The sequence below is a fragment of the Ixodes scapularis genome, unplaced genomic scaffold (assembly GCF_016920785.2).
Source record: "Ixodes scapularis isolate PalLabHiFi unplaced genomic scaffold, ASM1692078v2 PGA_scaffold2__306_contigs__length_199485367, whole genome shotgun sequence".
NCBI classification, from domain to species: Eukaryota; Metazoa; Arthropoda; class Arachnida; order Ixodida; family Ixodidae; genus Ixodes; species Ixodes scapularis.
The window spans coordinates 144206683-144224662 of NW_024609857.1; the positions used below are offsets into that span (position 1 = coordinate 144206683).

Below are 17980 nucleotides of genomic sequence, written 5' to 3' on the forward strand. Positions count from 1 at the left end.
TCCAAGGAACCTTTGAAGGCTCTTCGCGTCGTGCGGTGGTGGGTAATCAAGAATGGCCCTCAACTTATCCTCGTTCGGCCTCAAGGTACCGTCATCTACGACGAAACCCAAGAGGTTGACCCTTGAGGCTGCGAGCTGGACCTTCTTTGGATTAATCGTTAACCCCGCTTTGCTCATTCTGCTTAAGATAATCTCAAGGTGTGCTAGGTGCTCCTCGAATGACCTTGAAAATACGACGACATCATCCATGTATGCCATGGCAAAGTTGAACTTCGCATCCCCCAGCACGATGTCCATAAGCCGTTGGAAACTCGATGGCGAGTTAGACAATCCGAACGGAAGGCGGATAAACTCAAAGAGACCCCTGTGGCAGGTGAACGCCGTCTTCTGGACATCGTGTGGTGCTACTTGGATCTGCAAAAAACCTCTGCTACAATCCAAGGTAGTGAAAACCCTCGCGCTACCCAACGAGTACATGATGGACTCAATAGATGGGAAGGGATATGAATCCCTTCGTGTCATCTCGTTAAGTCGGCGGTAGTCAATGCAGAGACGAGCGGTACCGTCTTTTTTTGGCGCTAAGACTACCGGAAAAGCCCAGGGGCCCTGTGACGGCCTCACGGCCCCTGTGTCTATCATCTCATCGAGAGCCTTATCTAGGAGAGCTCGCTTGTGCGCACTCAGCGGTCTGGGATTACAACCCCATGGTCTAGCATCTCCTGTGTCGATTCTGTGTTGTAAAATGTTTGTAAGTCCTGGCCTCTCGGTAAACATAGCTGCGTGTCGATGCAAGGCATCTGCTAACCTACGCCGTTGTTCTACCGGCCCGTTGTAAGAAGCGACGATCGCTTCAATGTTTCCCGATACGACTCGCGCAGCTAATGTTTGCTCCTCTCGTGATCCGACAAGTGAGCTTTCTGTGTCCTGACCGAAACTCGGTGGGACGGCAAAGGGGATAAGGGGAGTCAACGGATTATAGTGGTACCCGTTATTCTTCAAGTCTATGATAATCCCCTCCCGGCAGACGAAGTCCTGTCCTAAGATCACAGGGATTTGCATGCCTGGCAGATAGAGAAAACGCTACCTCCTTCGACTGCCGTCGAGGCTAAGGTGGAGGCGTATAGCGCTTTGTGCCCTAGCCGATCCTGCTGCTAAACGCAGCGTGGTGGAAACTTCCCGCACGTGAAGTGCTCGTCGGCGACAGTCTTCGTAGACTCTGTCGCCGATTAGGGAAAGAGTCGAACCGGCGTCAATTAGTGCGTAGTAAATGTTACCACCGATCTCGACGCGCACGTACGGCCCCTTCTCAGATGTCAAACCCTGAGTTCGACATGCCGACGGGGCAAAGACCGACCTGTCGCTGACCGCAACTCCAGCCCCGTTGGCAGACTGATGAGGGGCCTCGGCAGCGGCCGGCAACCGCGAGTCGGGAAGCCTGAGACCCATGGGGGGGAGCTGCCGTCCATGTGCACTGACGCTTGATATGCCCAAGCTGATTGCATTTATAGCACCTGACCTGTCTCCTGCCATTGTGTGCTGAGCGTCCGCTGCTACCATCACGCGAAGCAGTGTCGCGCCGGGGGTCATTGTAGTTCCTGCGACCCTCGTGATTCGCGACTCCGCGGTGGTCGGCTGCGCCGCCTCCCCTACGGGGATGCGCCCTGGAAGAGCCCGCGTTAGCTGCTCTGCACCTCTGTTCAAAAGCGAAGGGATCTAAGGCGCGGGGCACAGCAGTTTCGCCACTCCTATGTCCTGTAACGGCCACGTACGGCGTACGTAAGTCGTCGCAAGCTCCCGCGCCTCGTCCTGTCCAGGCGCAACCCGGCTCCAGAGATTCCTCTGCGCGTGGAGGGGGGCGATACGTCAACTCGGCGAGCAAGCTCGCCTGAACGATGCGCGCCTCTCCGGCAAGTGCTTCCAGATCAGCGAAATCACGTCCGCGCAAGTAGGGTTTAAATCTAGGGTGACACTGGCGGATCGCCCTAGCTACCTTCTCCGCGTCTGATGCTGTAGGGTCGGCTCTGGAGTAGAGCTCCTGGAGAGCGCGGACGTATTCTACGAGGCTCTCGTCCGGATGCTGAGTACGGCTGGCTAGCTCATCTCTGATCCGCATCTCATAGTCGGGAGGCAGAAATTCCTCTCTGAATCGTGTCCGGAAATCTGCCATCGAAAGGAACGGCCTCTGCATTCGCCTCCAACGCGCTGCGTCATCCGTCAACGCGATTGGGACGATCTGTATCAGGGCCGTTTCATCCGACGCGCCCAACGCGGCAATGTACGCGTCTAGGTCCTGCAAGAAATCGTGAACCGATGCTGCGTCGGAGTAGCCCGAATAGGTCGGCGTCGGCACGCTCAACCGCGGGCGAGGACGGGCGTAGGCGCGGGATTCACCACCCCTGGGGCCAAACCCATCTGTCTAGAAAACGTCGCGAACATCGCCGTCATGGTGTGCATTAGTTCGCCGACGTCTCCCGTGTGCACCGCCGGAATTGGGGGTTCTAGCGCTGCCGCAACGCTCGCTTGCCCACTCGTGCCTTCTCCCACGTCCGAGTCAATATCCGCCACTGACTGGGTTGAGGCCTCGGGATGGGCGGCCTTATTCCATAACCTGGACATGGCGGCAGAACGTTAAACACTGATGTCCAGCGGAGTAACAAAAAAATTCAAACGGGAAAACAAAACAAACCTAAACTTAGAAATCGCGATTCGTGGGACTCCCTGGGAGCGAAAAAAAACAACGGCAGACTGATCGGGCCCCACGTTGGGCGCCAGTTATGTGGGTCGCCTGTCAATTCCCGATCAGGCCAAGTTCTACTCGCTCCGAGGAAGTCACACAAGGAGCGCTATCATAGACAAACACTTTATAGATACTCAAGTTGTGCTGCGGGGGCCAAGGCTGCCTTGTGGTCCGGGTCTTCCCTGGGCTCGTTCCGCACCGCCTCTTTTGTTTGTCACGGCCCTTCAAACTCTTCTCCTCGCGCACCTACCACGAGCGTCCCTTTTTCTTCTTCCTGCTGGCGCCGTCTTCTACACGCAGTCCGCTCACCGTCCCCCACAAATTTAAAGAGGTTTTAACAAATCGTCTCTCTCGGTCGTACTCGGTTGCAAGCGTGTGAACGGGCCTTTACTCTGGACCAAAATCCTATTTTTTTTTCTCAAGTTACAGCTCTTCGTGTGTGAAATAAAAATGGTGACTATCTTGGTGGCATTGCAAGTGCAAGATGCTTGGGCTTTTGCGTCGTGGCGGAGAAACGCTATTCTAAAACTCTCATGCGTCACATATGCTAACGCAAGCGCAAAATTTAGCGCTAGCATGCGCTAAAATTGCGTACGTTATTCTAAAACTCCTTAATAGCTGCGTTCGATTATTTACTTACATCTCCTGCACCGGTGCAAAAAAGTGTAGGGCGGTGTACTTCCGGTCGTATCTAAATACATATACCGGATGTCGACTGCCCTGCACTTTTCTGCACTGGTGCAGTGTAAGTAAATTGAATGCAGCTCTTGCAGCGGGCGTATGACGTCACGACTTAGCGGGAGCAATGCCCCTCTTGTGGAATCAATCCAAGCTCGCAGTCAAGATCACCCACAGCTCAAGGCGCTACACGCAGCCAACGGAGCATCGAAAAAAGCAGAACTCATGGAAACTTCACATTAAAGAATATTCCTGACACACTCCATTTTTGAATAAATTTTGATTTGGTATCGGCCATTCTGGATAAACTCGGGGAGCACATGAGTGTGCTGAGTGTGCAAGGCACGCGAAACCACCCAAAGCTATCCGTAACCAAGCATAGGCCGCATTGGCATAACAAAACACAAGCGCAATGAACGCTGTGCTCCCCGGGTTTTTTATAGGCTTGCCGGAAATCAGAGACTTCCTAATGACGACAAAATAAGCTGTCTACATCTTATTTTTAGAAAATGCCGATTTTTATTGAACATACATGCAAAGTGAATATATTTCTAGTTCTACTGCAATTTCATCACGCTTTTATATCATCCTCGTCCACATCCCCCAATTCATCCAAGTCAAGGTCCTCCAACTCTTGAAACAGTGACTCGTCCACTTTGACATCTTCCTCACCTGGAATAGAAACAAAGCTATGTCTCAAAGAACAGGTTCGGCCAAAATTCCTAATTTGTGCACTTAAATCATTTTCCGCTTTGCTCTTCTAGTGACTTGCACACACGCAACAAAAAAAAAACAAAAAAAAACTCGGACAGTGTATAAACACACGAGGACACTAGCTTGATCATGCTGACAAAGACCAAGGAGCACTCAACGTGTAGTGCCAGGCAGATGCCATCTATGTGACATCAGGCCATGTGACTCGTGATGCCACATGATATGGCGTCATGCGATTCTTTGCACATTGTCACATGACTCTGTGCACAATGTCATGTAACGGGTCTTCATGACGGGTCTTCATGACGGTTCTTCACAACGGTTCTCTTGTAGGATTCGACTGATAAAACACATTCTGCATTCGGTCCTCATCATTGGTACGCATTCTTCTCGCAAGACAAATCCCCCGTTTCCTTCTGCCTCTCGAGTTACAAACGGAGCGACTTTCAAACTTGCACCAGGCAGCGAGAAACCGCCGACATGATGCCAGAGACATTTCTTGTTCTCGTAACTTTGACAATAATCTGCATTTCACAATCGTGTGGCGTGGACTGGTGATGCTTAGTTACTGTAAAAAGAATATGTGCCACACCTTCTTGCATAAACTGGAGGTCGGAGTCGATGAGATTTTTATCCTTCTCAAACAGCTCACGGCCCGTCAGCTTCCGGATGTTGGTGTCGACCTTCTCGCGGCTTCTCATTTCAGCAATCTCCGCATCAAACTTGTCCTTCCAGGCCAGGAAGCATTCCACCGTAACCCTGGTTCCTTCGAATTTCACCTGGGGTCAAACAAACAAGACACGCATTTGCCATACATAGAACACAAACAAGTGAAGGTTACTAGAAGCAGATAGGGTGACTGTAATCCTCTGGGCAGAAAACAGGACACTGGGGGGGGAGGGGGGGAGGGGGGGAGCAATGCAGAAAGAAGAGCTCTGCTTTTATACTAGTGGTCACGAGCAGGGTAAAAACAATGTACAAATGCATACTGCTCCAGAGTCCTTCGCTGAAAAGACAAGTGCCCTTCTTCACTGTTTATAGACACTGATTCAATGTTGCCAAACAAAGCGTGCCAAGTTCAGCAATATGAAAAATGTCTTCCTGCTCAAACGGCTACATGAAAAATAAGAAAAAAAAAAAAAGAATATAATGGCAAGTGTAACGACAGGAAGATCAAAATTGTGCTGCATGGGAGGTAACATTGTTTTAAAAAAAGTTATGTCTGCATGAGTAAACTTTGTTCCAGTTTTGTGCGACTCAGCACACTAATTTTGCAACTCCACGTCCCTGCGAAAACGGAATGCGAGGTTTTTTCTAGACACTATTGAAGGGACGGCAGAAATAAAGCTTTAAAATGGGACTGTTCCGGCCAAAGCTCTACACTCTACAAACAAAGTGAGGTTGATCTGTGTGCGCCTGAAGTAACCAACCCTTTCGGCCTCTTCGTCCTTTTCCTTCTGCTTCTGCTTTGCCTCTTCCTGCCTCAGCTTAACGTCGTCCCCGTGCTGGTCGAGCCACTCCGAAGCTGCGGAAACCAGGGTGAAGATCATGGCCATTCCCAAGTTTTCTTCTACCTGAAATGCAAGGCATCTTTACATCCGCTTTCTGTTCGAGACTTTCAAAATAACGTAAAAAGAACAACTTCTCAAATTTTCGGGAAGGACATATTATAATATTACACCACATACCCACGGACAATGCCATTAATATTGCCGTGCACGTCGCCGAGCGAACGCGTGCGTGGCTGAATGCTTGCCATGCTTGGCTATTGCGCAAAGGTTTGATTCCAGGGAGCAAAACCCTTTATTATTTATTCTTTCAACTTGACATTCTCGTAAGTTTGAGAACCTTGTCGTCTGATTGAGTTACGAATGTTCTATGCACTGAACATCCTACGCCGAATGTTCCAGAAACCCATGCTGGGGATGTTTCCCGTGTTCCACGTGGCGGATCGGAGTCAGTCTCCCTCTTGCGCTCGATCATGCTACTCACTCTGCCAACCTTCGACGCCTGGGACACTACCTCTTTGTATTTTTGTTTTTGGCACAAGTTCGCCAAACTAAACATTTAGTTTCTGTTCATTCGTTGCCTCATCATCTGCCATTCGTGACAATATGTCGCGTAATAACTCGAGTCTACGACTGACTCCCCGAAGTACTTTTATAGCAATGAAATATTTGAAAACACAGTTGTTGTTTATTAATGGCTGACAAAGTAAGTGCCTCTTCAATAAGCTGATAAAGGAACCAAGAGTTGCCATCTGTCTCCTTAAATTTCTGAATATGGCAGTTGATATTTCCTCAACAAGGGATTTTATTTTATAAGGTCCAAACTACATGTTTGCTAATTATTAAACTTAGAAAGTGGTCATTCATATTGTTAGATTAATTCAACCTAAATATCCAGGCTGTTGACAAAGCAATACTAATCTGAAATTTTTTATGTTCAGTAATAATTCTTTCGTCACAACACAATGGTATTTTTGGGCCTAGACCAGCGCTCGGCAACCAGTGGCCCGCGGGCCGGATCCGGCCCGCAAGGCAGTATCATGCGGCCCCCAGCCCCCCAGTGCTCCCCCCCCCCCCCCCCCCACACACACCAACGCAGTCAGCCCCCCCCCCCCCCCCCCCCCCCCAAAAAAGAAGTCATTTCTAATTGTCATTGAAGGAATGCCAACATGAAATAACTTTTTTAGGATGCTAAAATTACCAGAATTGTTTTGTTGCACTCTTTACTGTTTGTAAATATCCAAACATACCTCCTGCCATGGTTTTTTATTGGACTATTGTGAAAAACATGAGGAGAAACATTTTGGATATTAGCTATAACTTCCTGGAAAACTATAACAAGTAGGATAAATAATCTTACATTTGTGCTTAGCACTGAAAACTGCAGTATATGTAAATATGTAATCTAAGTGGAGTGAGAAATTACAGAAACATTTCAAAGGGGAACCAAAGTGGATTATGAAATCATCTTTATATGGCATAAATACAAACTGCACACTAAGCATCCAAGAAAACCCTAAATTACAATCATGCATGACCGTTTCACTGAACAACAACACGACCAAACATGTTTTATTGATTATAATGCAATCCAATGCAAAGGTGCAAGCGAGTTGGACAAGAACGACGAAAATAATCCCTGTAGAAAGGGAACAAGAGGGACAAAGGACAAACACAAATCTCTTTTACACTTTCACTTTTACACTTGCACTTTTAATAAAGACAAAGGCCACATAATTGTAATTTTTAGTTTTCTAGAATGCTTAGGGTTTGTATGTCGAGTGTGTGCCATAGAAAGACAATCTCAAAATCCACTCAAGTGTCCCTTTAAAGGGATGCTGAACCGAAATTCGCATATCACAAAATAAGGTAGCAGGAGTGTTCAACGGGACGCCACAACCCCTGAAACACTACTCGTAAAGAATTATCTCGAACGGATGGCCGTATTTTTGTAAAATAAGGATGCAATTGAGTGAGAATCGAGACGTCGACTTTCCTGCAGAATAATTGAGGAGGAGGGGAAACGGCCTTGCTTCCTTCTTTCTTCACGTCCTCGCGGAGTCAAAGCGAGAAGAGGAGGAAACGACAATTGCGACGTCACAGGCCTTTTTAACCTTGTTCAAGTGTGCTCTTCTTTCAGAAAAATACGACCATCCGTTGGAAATATCGTTTTATGGGTGATGCTTTCGGGCTTGTAGCATCTCGCCTAGCGCTTCTGCATTGTTTTATGAAATCAAAATTTTGCTTCAGCGTCCCTTTAAACCAGTGTACTTTCCCTAAAGGACCAGGAAACAATATTTCTTTGCTTGTTGCTATATTGCTTGGCTGTCCATTGTTTAGAACAAACACTTTGCACTCATAAGGCATGGCACAACCATCAGCTTTTGTTGGCATGCGCTGGTTGTTGAAGACTGAATTAATGAGGCTCTCATTTCTTTTTTTCCTGAACCCCCAATATTTCTCCCGACTGGACAGGCCCATTCCTTACAAAACAAACAAGAAAAGAATAACGACAGGAGGCAGTTAATCTCGTTTGTTAGGTCCATCAGGGGCTGAACATAAAAGGGCAGAAATAGCAAAATAGAAAACAACAAATGCTGCAGCAAATCACGGCTTTGGCCCCCAAAATGTCAATTTGAACGCGTTTCTAGGTTTCAGTTACTTATTGCAGCGCACCCTTGCACCCACGGCCCCTACTCCCCGGTGGCCAAGGTGCGAAACCACCACCTCGCCAAACTTGTAGAATGGAGGGAAGTATGGTGCACGCGTGTTGCGCGCTTCGGCCACTGGGGAGCAGGACCACTGGCGTAAAAATGCACCCTGATAAGAAACCGAAAATACTGCCCCTGCCTTTTATTATTGTAAAATGGTTTTTGATGATGCTTAGCAAGTTTATAATTGGAATCATATAATTATTCTCACTAATTAAAAGGTTAATTAGTAAACTTTACTTAAATATTTAGCTAATTAGTATGTTCCTTCGCAGTTCGTGACGTCTGCCGTGGCTGGCAGTTTATTCCCGGAAAGAGTCTCTTTTGTTTTCTCAAATACACCATTTCTAGGGAGTTTTGAAAGCCTTTGCTGAAACACCTTGTATACGCTTCGAATTTCGTATTTTTGTACGACGTTGGTGCCAGCACAATGTGTCCGATTAGACTGACGATCTATACCACTGCACGGTCGACCTTCGGCGTTCAGAGAACAGCTCCCATTTTTATCTGGATGAGCATCACACCAGTGACGTATCACTACTGAGTGATGAACGTTAAAGACGTGCGTCGTGGAGTAGTGATCACTGGTGGTGCAAATGCTCGATAATGATGAGAGTGATGAGGACGTCAATAAACAACTCGACAGAAAGTGAGCCATATAAACGCCGACTGACTTGCCGCGGAATGACCAGTACATCGACGTCATTCTCCCTTTATTAGTAGTTGCACTCTGCTGCCTAAACGTTTCACTCACAGCAGAGGCGCAAGACACCCATTGGGAGTGACTAACCTCTCGCTGCCTAAACATACACCAAATTGCTATGCACCTCCAAGAAGGACACCCTAAACACGGCGATAAAAACAAAGTGACAGTTCACCTGTTCCTTGAGCACAGCCATCAGCTCTTCCGTGTCTTCGTCTTCGAGGTTTTCGCATTCATCCACCTCAATTACGGGCCCCACTTCGGGATAGTGAGGAACATATGTGAACTTCAGGGTTACTGACACTGGAAGGAACGTATGCTTGATGTAGGCTTTACAAACAACATAATTTTAATGCACACACTTATTGATGAATATATAAAACTCCTTGAAGAAACTAGGATTTTGCATTGGATGTCATTTTGCTTGATTATCTCTGTCTTGATCAAAAGCCTATGTTAAAAACAAGCTCCCGAAGTATTCACTTGGCACCATCAAGCTAGAGCTAAGCAGGTACTAAATAATATGTGAAGACAATGAATATAACCAAAAGCCGAGACTACGGCAGAAGAACCATTAATTCAAAAGATACCCACGCACATACCAGTAGCAATTGGCTTTTACTAGTTTGTTGTGTCGCCACGATGAGGCGGCTATTATTATTATTGTATTCTTTTTTTTTTTTGGTCAGACGGAGCCCGAGTTTGCGGCACTTCTTCTAACGAGTGAAACTAATCACAGAGAGAATTGAGGGCCTCAGGTGCCGGATGGCCTAGCTACGCCGCTACGCCACTGGTTCCAGTAACATGCTCGTAGCAAAAGTTCAACGCCGGTGGGCTAACTTACTCGCTTCATCCTCAGGTCTGTCAGTGGTGTTCCCTTTGATGTGAATCGTGAAAGAGTGGTAGGGGTTTGTCGCAAGGACTAGAGGGAAAGAAAGATAAACGAAAGCATAAAACGTAAAGTTCGCAAAGTTAAGGAAGTTTGTCACCGCAGACGAGCCACGTTTGGGAGTCATTCGCGATGCAGCAAACAAGAAATGCAGAACGAACTTTGCGTCTTACTTTGTAATTCGCTGGGGTAGATGGACTCGAGGGCTTCAATTTCATTCTTCTGCTCATCTTGGAAGTCTGTCATGGTTGCAGAGTTTTTTTTATGCCGACGTCCGATTATTGGAAAGACTGGAAAAATTGTCATATGGAAGGCGCCATGTTGGCGATTGACGGGCTGGCTAGACAGGTGCATAGAATGCATAGAATGAATGTATGTGCGTAGATAAAAGAGTACAAGTAAATCGTACGATTTGGACGGTTTGGCGTGCCTCCTATTAGACTTTCGGTCAGCTATTTGATTGTTATCTAAAAATAATTGAGGATGAGACAGATATTATTGTTGCTTTTTACGAATTAAAAAATGTAACCTTTAAAGGTGAGACAAATATTTTAGTTGACTAAAGTTTCGCGTTGAGAGAAACTCTCGTTTGGCTGTGGCTATGGCTGCTATGGCTTTGGCTTCGGTTGCTTGGCTCTTCCGCCCCCAGCAAGCACTTTGCTATTTGCAACTCCCTTCTTTTAATGATGACTCGGTCCGTCAGCGCTTTCAGTGTTTTGAAGAGTCTGCCTGTTCTCTGAAGTTTAAATCACGCGGTAGGAAGCTCTGAATAATCACGTGCAATAAATCTTTGTAGGAAAAGAAACATTCGAAGTCTTTGCTGCCGATTCGTAAGAGGATGTCTCGTCAAGCAGTTCGAAGCACGGATCCCAAGAGAGTGGTACGCCCTTTGATGCTTTCCTTCATTATAACAACGCTTAATCGCAGTTTGGTGGTGCGTAACTGTTAAAGCGATGTCTACAAAATCCGACACAAAAGGGGGAAAAAAAAAGAATGCCGTTGAACGCTTAACTCGAACGTAGTTCGGCCGAAATTAGAGGAGGATGGTAGGGTCCGTAGAGGAAGTGTCGGCAGTGCTGTGTCGGTTTGGGCAAGGAGAAACATTACACTTCGTCTAATCGTTTTATCCCAGAGCTCGGAGCTTTTCACCTTGACGTACGGATCACTGGTGGCCCAAATGCTCAAGGACTACGAGAGCGACGAGGAAGTCAATAAGCAACTCGACAGAATGTGAGTTTTGTCGACGCTGGTTCGCGTGCCGTAAAATGATCAGTGCGCCAGCGTCATCCTCAAATGATTTGCAGGGGTTACAACATTGGACTGAGGCTGATTGAGGATTTCTTGGCAAGGACGAATGTTGGAAGGTGCCACGATTTCAAGGATACATCCGATAAGCTTCAGGTATGCTCACGGTCTCCTTACTGTCAAGTGCATCACTGCCCCTCCCATCAAGAAACATTAATATTCGGGGCTTTTTTTCGGCGTTTTTGTGTTCTACGCAAAGAGAAAAAAAAGGTTATTTGTGTACTACAACTTTTTTGACTATAACTAAGGTTACCCGGGAGAAGAGTGTACTATTTTCGAAGTGATGCACATGAGGTCATTAAAGCAGTCACGTAACCTATCTAAATGGTTCTTGTTAGAAAATGCAAGTTTCATGGTGTGAAATGTTCCAAAATGCAAGTTTAATGTTGTGACACTTATTTCAGAAGTGCATTTGGTGATAAACGAAGCTCTTCAGGTGTGTGGTAAACACTATCATCAAATACCTTTCATGTGGACACAGCTGAATAGCAGTAAAGATCTTCACGTCTATGTTTAATATTTCCTAAACGTTGGCAGATTGCAATTCTGCCGTCACAAATGAATGCATGAAATCTGGGATGCCATACTGCATTTTATGTCTCATTTGTAAATGCCTGATCTGCTTCAATACAGTGAAAACAGCTTTGTTCAGAAAGGGGTTCAAGATACAATACAAGTGACTTTTTTTTTTTATTACCTTTACACGAGCACTGCCTCCATGTTCATGAAAGCAGTCTGAGGTAGGCATAGCCACTCTACACTACTTCTTTCTATTCCATTAAATTGGCTACCTCACACAGAACGGCATATTGAGATCACATTGCCAATTGCATGAAGATCATGCACAATGGTTCTCATGAGTCCCAAATATTTACTAGCACAATTATTTTTAATTGTTTGCTCTAAGAATGCATTGCTATGTTCACTTGCAATTCTAGAAACTTACTGAGATCATTTGGTCCAGAGAGTTATAATTGATCATTGTACCGCGTGGGTCAGATGGATCGATGGCGGCTTGAAGTCGACCGCATTAATCGGTTTGTTAACTTATCACGCTGGGATTTACTACAGAAGTGCTCGAAGCTGGATTCATTAATTGAGAGTATGAATACATGAAACCTCCGGAGTCAAAAGAAAGAAAATAAAAACTGTTTTGTATGTGGAAAAGTAATTGTTGAGCCTTTTATCTCAAAATCACCAGAAAATGGTTGTGGGCTTTGAGGCGTTTACTACGATTAAAAAATTTGTGAAATGAAAAGAAAATTGAATTGGCTTACCTATTCTTCATTTGGCCCAAAGCACCACAGTAACATATAATATTTTTTAGTGTACATGCAAAGTATATGGAAAACATAGTTTTTAATTTTTCTTGATTTACTCAGATGAGCCAATCTTTCCACAATTTTAGTAAAAGCTTCCACCAACTTTAGGCACCCCTAGTGAATCCTAGTGCGATATATTAAGAACCCGATTTATGCCATCCCTTCAAACGGCCATCGATCCCTTTGACCCATGTGGTAATTGCTAAGCCTACTTAACTAATATATTGGGTTTTCAGCTACCAGTTATCTACAACCCAGTTACTGCAAAAGCCGCTGCATCCAAATGCGAATTAAGGGGCACCAGATGAGCCAACTTTCTCTGCTGGGATGATGCTACGACTACCCCAAATTTGTTGCGTTCAAGTTCAGAAAACTTTGCGTTATAGATTGCTCAAGATTATTATCACATTAGTACTATCATTGAGTCCCTTAAAGGGGTACGGAAACAAAAATTGAAATATTCAAATTTCGTTCGGAAATGAGTCAAGCATGACGGATAATAACCGTAAATCATAATCACACGTTTGTATTTTGAACGACTGGCTATATTTTTCGTTTCAAACGGTGCACTCGAGCGAGCGCCCGAAGAGAAGCGGACGGAGGGCGCGATGCATCATGGGATATCCGGCGCAAACAAAGACAGAAAGAAGATTCCCCGCATTCGTGACGTAGCAAGGCTAGCGTGGTTATGAGCTTTGCCCTTGGTGGCGTTGTCAGCGTTGTGGTAGTGTCAATAGTGCCAACGCGTTACAACCGAGCCTTTCGAAGTTCCCGTGGGGTGACGAGCGTGTGGCTGGCCCAAGGAGCACGTAGCTTCCACAACACTGTCAGCTTAGGGCTGAACAGGGTGGGGAAAGCAACTTTTGTTCGAGTTTTGAGCGACGGGCTAATCTTCTAGGGGGAGAGTGGCTGTGTCCGGTTGCACAAACGAGGGTCCGAGAAAGAGGGGAGTCCTTCCTTTTCGTGTTCTTGGATCGTTTGGTACAATGCGCGATTTGTGAGTTGAGGAGGAAAGCTAAGAAGGAAAATGTTAAAATGCCAAAGAGCGGCGCTGCTCCGAGGAATCTGCTACGTCACGACTACATAGCAAGTTCCCCAACATTGCTAGATTACCTCCCAAATAGGCTCCGCATGCATCCACCAGGTGCACATTGAAAGATTGTTTATTTAGCTTTAAAATTAGTTTTCTTGTGCCTTTCAACGGAAGACTAGTGTTTTTGAGGTTAGGGTGTGGCACCCTAACCTCAATAACACCTGTTGCACCAAATGCAACACATTCAAGCTAGAAAATGAGCGCTGGAATTTCGTTTCCCTACCCCTTTAACTCTTTTATTACAGTGACTCAGCAGCCATACCTACCTCTTTTTCTTTATATTTTTGCTATTTTTCAATCTAATATTTTAGTTGCACTGGGGTGTGCACCTACTGCACCCAAAGCTATGTAGGATCCATCTAGGAGGAGTCTAAGCATTTTGACTCCCGATGGGGAACAAACATCTTTTGTCTGTCTTGATAATGGTCAGTTCCATAGACAGATGAACTTAAAGGGGCACTGACACCCCAAAGGTTGTATTATTTTTTATTGTCTAAAACGATGCAAGTTATAGCCATAGACACGCAAAAAAAAAACGAACCGCGAAAAATTTTTTTGTGCGCGCGTGCGCCTTTTTATTTTTGGTGTTTATATTTCCCGCGCTCACCTCCTTGCTTCTTTTGATTTGTGTCGTCAAAAATCAGGCAATTTAGAAGCTTTGTAGGCGACATTTCTATAACATTTAATAACGGCAATCGTAAAACATGTTTTTTAACGCAATTGCAAACGCACTATGGCCCCTCTTTTTGAAATACCAAAAATCAGATTTCGGTGTGATGTTGCTTCCTGGGTTTGTATCCTCCCTCGGAAAACTTGGCGGCGCTCGAGCAGAGGCTTATCGGCGAGTCGGGGAAGAAACCGGTTTTCTCCCGTGCCAGCGCGCTTCTATCCCGCCTGGTCACCTCCTCCTCGCTTCGGGTCGCGGTGGCAACAGAGGTCCCAAAGAAAGTCGAGTCGCAGAAGACCGCAAAATTTGACTCGCTGCGCTGGTGCGGATCACGCGGGAACTTCAAATTTGGCATTTGGAAATCGTTTTTTTAAATCAGAAATACTGAATTCCCAAGTTTCGAATTTTGAGGGTAATGTCCCGGTATCGTTTTCAATCGTTATGGATAATAAAAAAAAATATGATTTTAATGTTTCAGTACTTTTTAATTTTTCAGATGGCCTTCAAGATGTACCTTGGTATTAATCCACCCATAACCAACTGGAGCCCGGCAGGAGATGAATTTTCGTTCATCTTGGAGAGTAACCCGCTGACTGAGTTCGTAGAGCTACCGGACAGCCACGGCAGCCTCAAGTACTGCAACATCATCCCTGGGGTCATACGTGGGGCTCTTGAAATGGTGAGCACTTGAACTTGGTTGAACATGAGAAAATACTTGCTTACAAACAAACAAATAGTTGCCTAGATGACCCCGCACATCTAGGTAACCATGTCCCTCAAGACAAACTGTTGTAACCTTATGTATGCTACAGCTGTCAAGACATTGCATTCCCTGACAAGCTGCCAATCCTCAACAGTACTGTGTGGGCGTAATGCTATACTTCTTTACATTTCGTATGTGTAGACAGGAGCTCCTTGTATGAATTTTTTGTCTGTCACGTGCTGTTTATGAACCTTCTCTTTTCATTCATTTGCGCTTACAGGCACTGGTAGTGTTCTGCAAATCAGGTACGCAGGTTAGGATGTCACTGGTGTTAAATTACAGCCGAATCTCGTTAATTCATACACGAGGGCGATCGAACATTTGTTTGTATAAAGCAAAGTTTGAATTACCGGGAGTTTCCTCCCATAGACACACATAGGATGGGACCTGCAGGTTAGTTTGAATTAAGAAAGTTTGAATTAACGAGATTCGACTGTATGTGAGAGGGCAAAGGTGAAAGGGCATACCTCTTGCAGTTTGCAGTTTGAGAGAAAGCATTTGTAAAATTTCTTGTAGTTTGCAGAAAAAGTTTCCTTGTTTTATTGCATCTTTTTACAAATGGTCAACTCCAACTCTTGCCCAGAGTGCATAGGTGTGTGACTTGAAGGAGTCAGTGCTCCGAGAGTTCTTTTCATTACTGCTTACCCTTATGCCACAGATAAAAGTTTAAGAACGAGGTTTTATTTTGCATTTTGACATTTGTTTATTTTGTGAGATAGCGTGTTATTGTGATATAATCATTACTTTCTGGTGACAGATTTAGCTGTGCCAGTAAAAAAAATTGGAACCCCTCTGCTCCATCTTCAGGGAACCTGACGATGATCATTAATTGGAAATTATCTCCATTTTGTCCATAGCTTTCATGATGTCACTGAACAGTAACTGGCAAAAAGTTATTTGAGCCTCGTGAATAATTCTTTTATAAAAGTTTGTTCATATAAGCAAACTTTGACACCTAGCTGTTCCAAGCTTTATAAGCAGCGACACTATGTTTATAGCTAGTGCTCAAGATTAAGACTAGCCTGTGTCTGAAGATTAGTGCTTAGCTTATTTAAATACAAAACAAATTGGGGTATTAGATGCCATCTTTTGCATCCTTTTAAATTTAGTGAGTTTTGTTTCCAGCATCTTAGCTGCTGGAATGGTACCTTTTTTTTATTCTTCTATTAATAGTTTTCTCTCATATTGACACGAGACATTTTAACTGTCATGATCAGTATTTACTGTAGTGTTGCTATGACCAGGCTTTCCAACTTTTGGCAATCCTTTGAGAACTTTTTCAGTCAGATTTTGAAGACATGTTCAGGATCCTTCTTGGGCTGTCTTTTCGTGCAAAAGCAACATTCGAGGAAGATTGAAATATTGCTTTATTATTATTTTTGAAGACCCTTGATTTTTTACCTTCCTTCGTCAAGTCACTCATCCAAAGGTGACTGGAAAGGGATCCACAGCAAGCTTGCTTCCAAGACTGATTCATGGCCGCATTAACATCTCTTGCTTTAGTAATAATTGCTTGGCACATTAAAATAAAGTGCAGTAATTTTATTGTTTCATTTTTAAAATTTTTTTTATTATACCCCAGGTTCAGACAGAAGTGGTGGCCTGGTTTGTTCAGGACCAGCTCAAAGGAGACTCCACCTCCGAATTGCGGATCAAGTTTGTACGACGTCTGGAGGATGCCATTCCGGCTGGAGAGGACTGACCGGGTCAAGTTCTGTGTACATACGCCCCTTGTCAAGGAGATCCCCGTGCACATGTACTCGTCATCACTTTCAGTAAAGCCCTTTCACATTCCTTAATTGTTGCAGGCAAGTGTCTCCCACATTTTCATCTTTGAGAGGGCAATGGTCAGCAACCAAATGCCTGTTGATGACCGTGTGATGTTTGGTTGTTGATAACAAGGTTCCAGTTTTCCTCTAAAGGGACACTAACCCAATGTTTGTTTGCTTTTGCATTCTTTGGTGAGCTCAATACCGAGGAAGGACATTCTTACTACGCAGGAAGAAAAATTTTCTTATCACGTGAAGCCGACCTCTTTATATCAGCCTCCACTTATTGCGGAGAAGGCGCCGTGTAGCCGAGCTTTCGGTTGCACGTCAAAAGATCCCCAGGTGGTCGAAATTAATCCTCAGTCCTCTGCTGGGGCGTGCCAGATGCCCGTCGTTGGTTTGGCATGTAAAACCCCCAAATTTGACTTATATCAGCCTCCATTGATTTCCTCCTTTTTTTTCCCTTTCATGTGGAATGATCTACTAATTGGCTGACCAAATATTTAAGGAGTTTTGAGCTTCAAAAGTTGCTTTGCTCGTTAGATAGTACATATAATAATTGCATCTATGAACGACATGTTTTGTGCTTATCAGTAAGGAACATCTGATTATTATAGAAAATTGTAAAGCATCCCCAATAAAGGGATGCAAGCATGCTCAACTGTTTCCATCTGATTCATACTTTCATGGACACCTTGTTGTGGTAAAAAAGCAAGCAGAGCTTGACTTTAATAAAATTGCATGTAGTTTTTACTTAAAATATTCCCAAAAGCCTGTTGTCCTTTTGTTTGAAAGTGGGGTCGAGCCACATCTTGTCCTTAAACAAGTTACCTATCTGTGGCCCGTCGCCTGTCTTGAACATGCACTCATTGCTCTTTGTAGTTTGCATGCCGCAATAGCACACCGTTTCAACATTTTATGACTTGAATTCAGTTCTCGAGTCACAACATAAGCAGAGCATCTACAGTGCTTTAGTTTCAGGTTGCTGAATCTGAGATGAATAAGAAATCGATGTACAAGCATGTTTCTCGGTTCCTCATAAACATATTTTTCGGCAGATTTTCGGAAGTCCACAACTATCAAAGAAGGATTACAAATCTCTGGCATTATACAACTTTTGT

At 44.9% G+C, this 17980-nt stretch overlaps 2 protein-coding genes across 2 annotated transcripts; one reads left to right on the forward strand and one right to left on the reverse strand.

Annotated features, from left to right (window-relative positions):
- Positions 1–3911: 3911 nt before the first annotated feature.
- LOC8052425 (RWD domain-containing protein 1) lies at positions 3912–10309 on the reverse strand. The gene is made up of 6 exons (XM_029987891.4): positions 10114–10309; positions 9896–9973; positions 9227–9354; positions 5560–5703; positions 4722–4908; positions 3912–4087 (listed from the first exon to the last, which is right to left on the reverse strand). Exons 1-6 carry the CDS (start codon positions 10301–10303, stop codon positions 3987–3989), a joined length of 828 nt encoding a protein of 275 aa, XP_029843751.4. The 5' UTR covers positions 10304–10309; the 3' UTR covers positions 3912–3986.
- Positions 10310–10559: 250 nt separating this feature from the next.
- Positions 10560–17619, forward strand: LOC115326958 (trafficking protein particle complex subunit 3). Its single transcript, XM_029987892.4, has 5 exons — positions 10560–10820; positions 11073–11170; positions 11245–11341; positions 14824–15006; positions 16673–17619. The coding sequence occupies exons 1-5, from the start codon at positions 10779–10781 to the stop codon at positions 16790–16792; spliced, it is 540 nt and encodes a 179-aa protein (XP_029843752.1). The 5' UTR covers positions 10560–10778; the 3' UTR covers positions 16793–17619.
- Positions 17620–17980: the final 361 nt, after the last annotated feature.

Bases quoted from the DNA above. Each gene is read 5' to 3' on its own strand.
- LOC115326958 (XM_029987892.4), top strand. From the start codon at position 10,779: ATGTCTCGTCAAGCAGTTCGAAGCACGGATCCCAAGAGAGTG. The intron at 10,821-11,072 runs GTACGCCCTTTG...GTTTTATCCCAG, and splicing joins GCACGGATCCCAAGAGAGTG to AGCTCGGAGCTTTTCACCTT. The intron at 11,342-14,823 runs GTATGCTCACGG...TTAATTTTTCAG, and splicing joins ATACATCCGATAAGCTTCAG to ATGGCCTTCAAGATGTACCT.
- LOC8052425 (XM_029987891.4), bottom strand. From the start codon at position 10,303: ATGCATTCTATGCACCTGTCTAGCCAGCCCGTCAATCGCCAACATGGC. The intron at 9,974-10,113 runs GTAAGACGCAAA...CTTTCCCTCTAG, and splicing joins CTACCCCAGCGAATTACAAA to TCCTTGCGACAAACCCCTAC. The intron at 4,088-4,721 runs GTGTGGCACATA...TTTCTATTCCAG, and splicing joins CCTCCAGTTTATGCAAGAAG to GTGAGGAAGATGTCAAAGTG.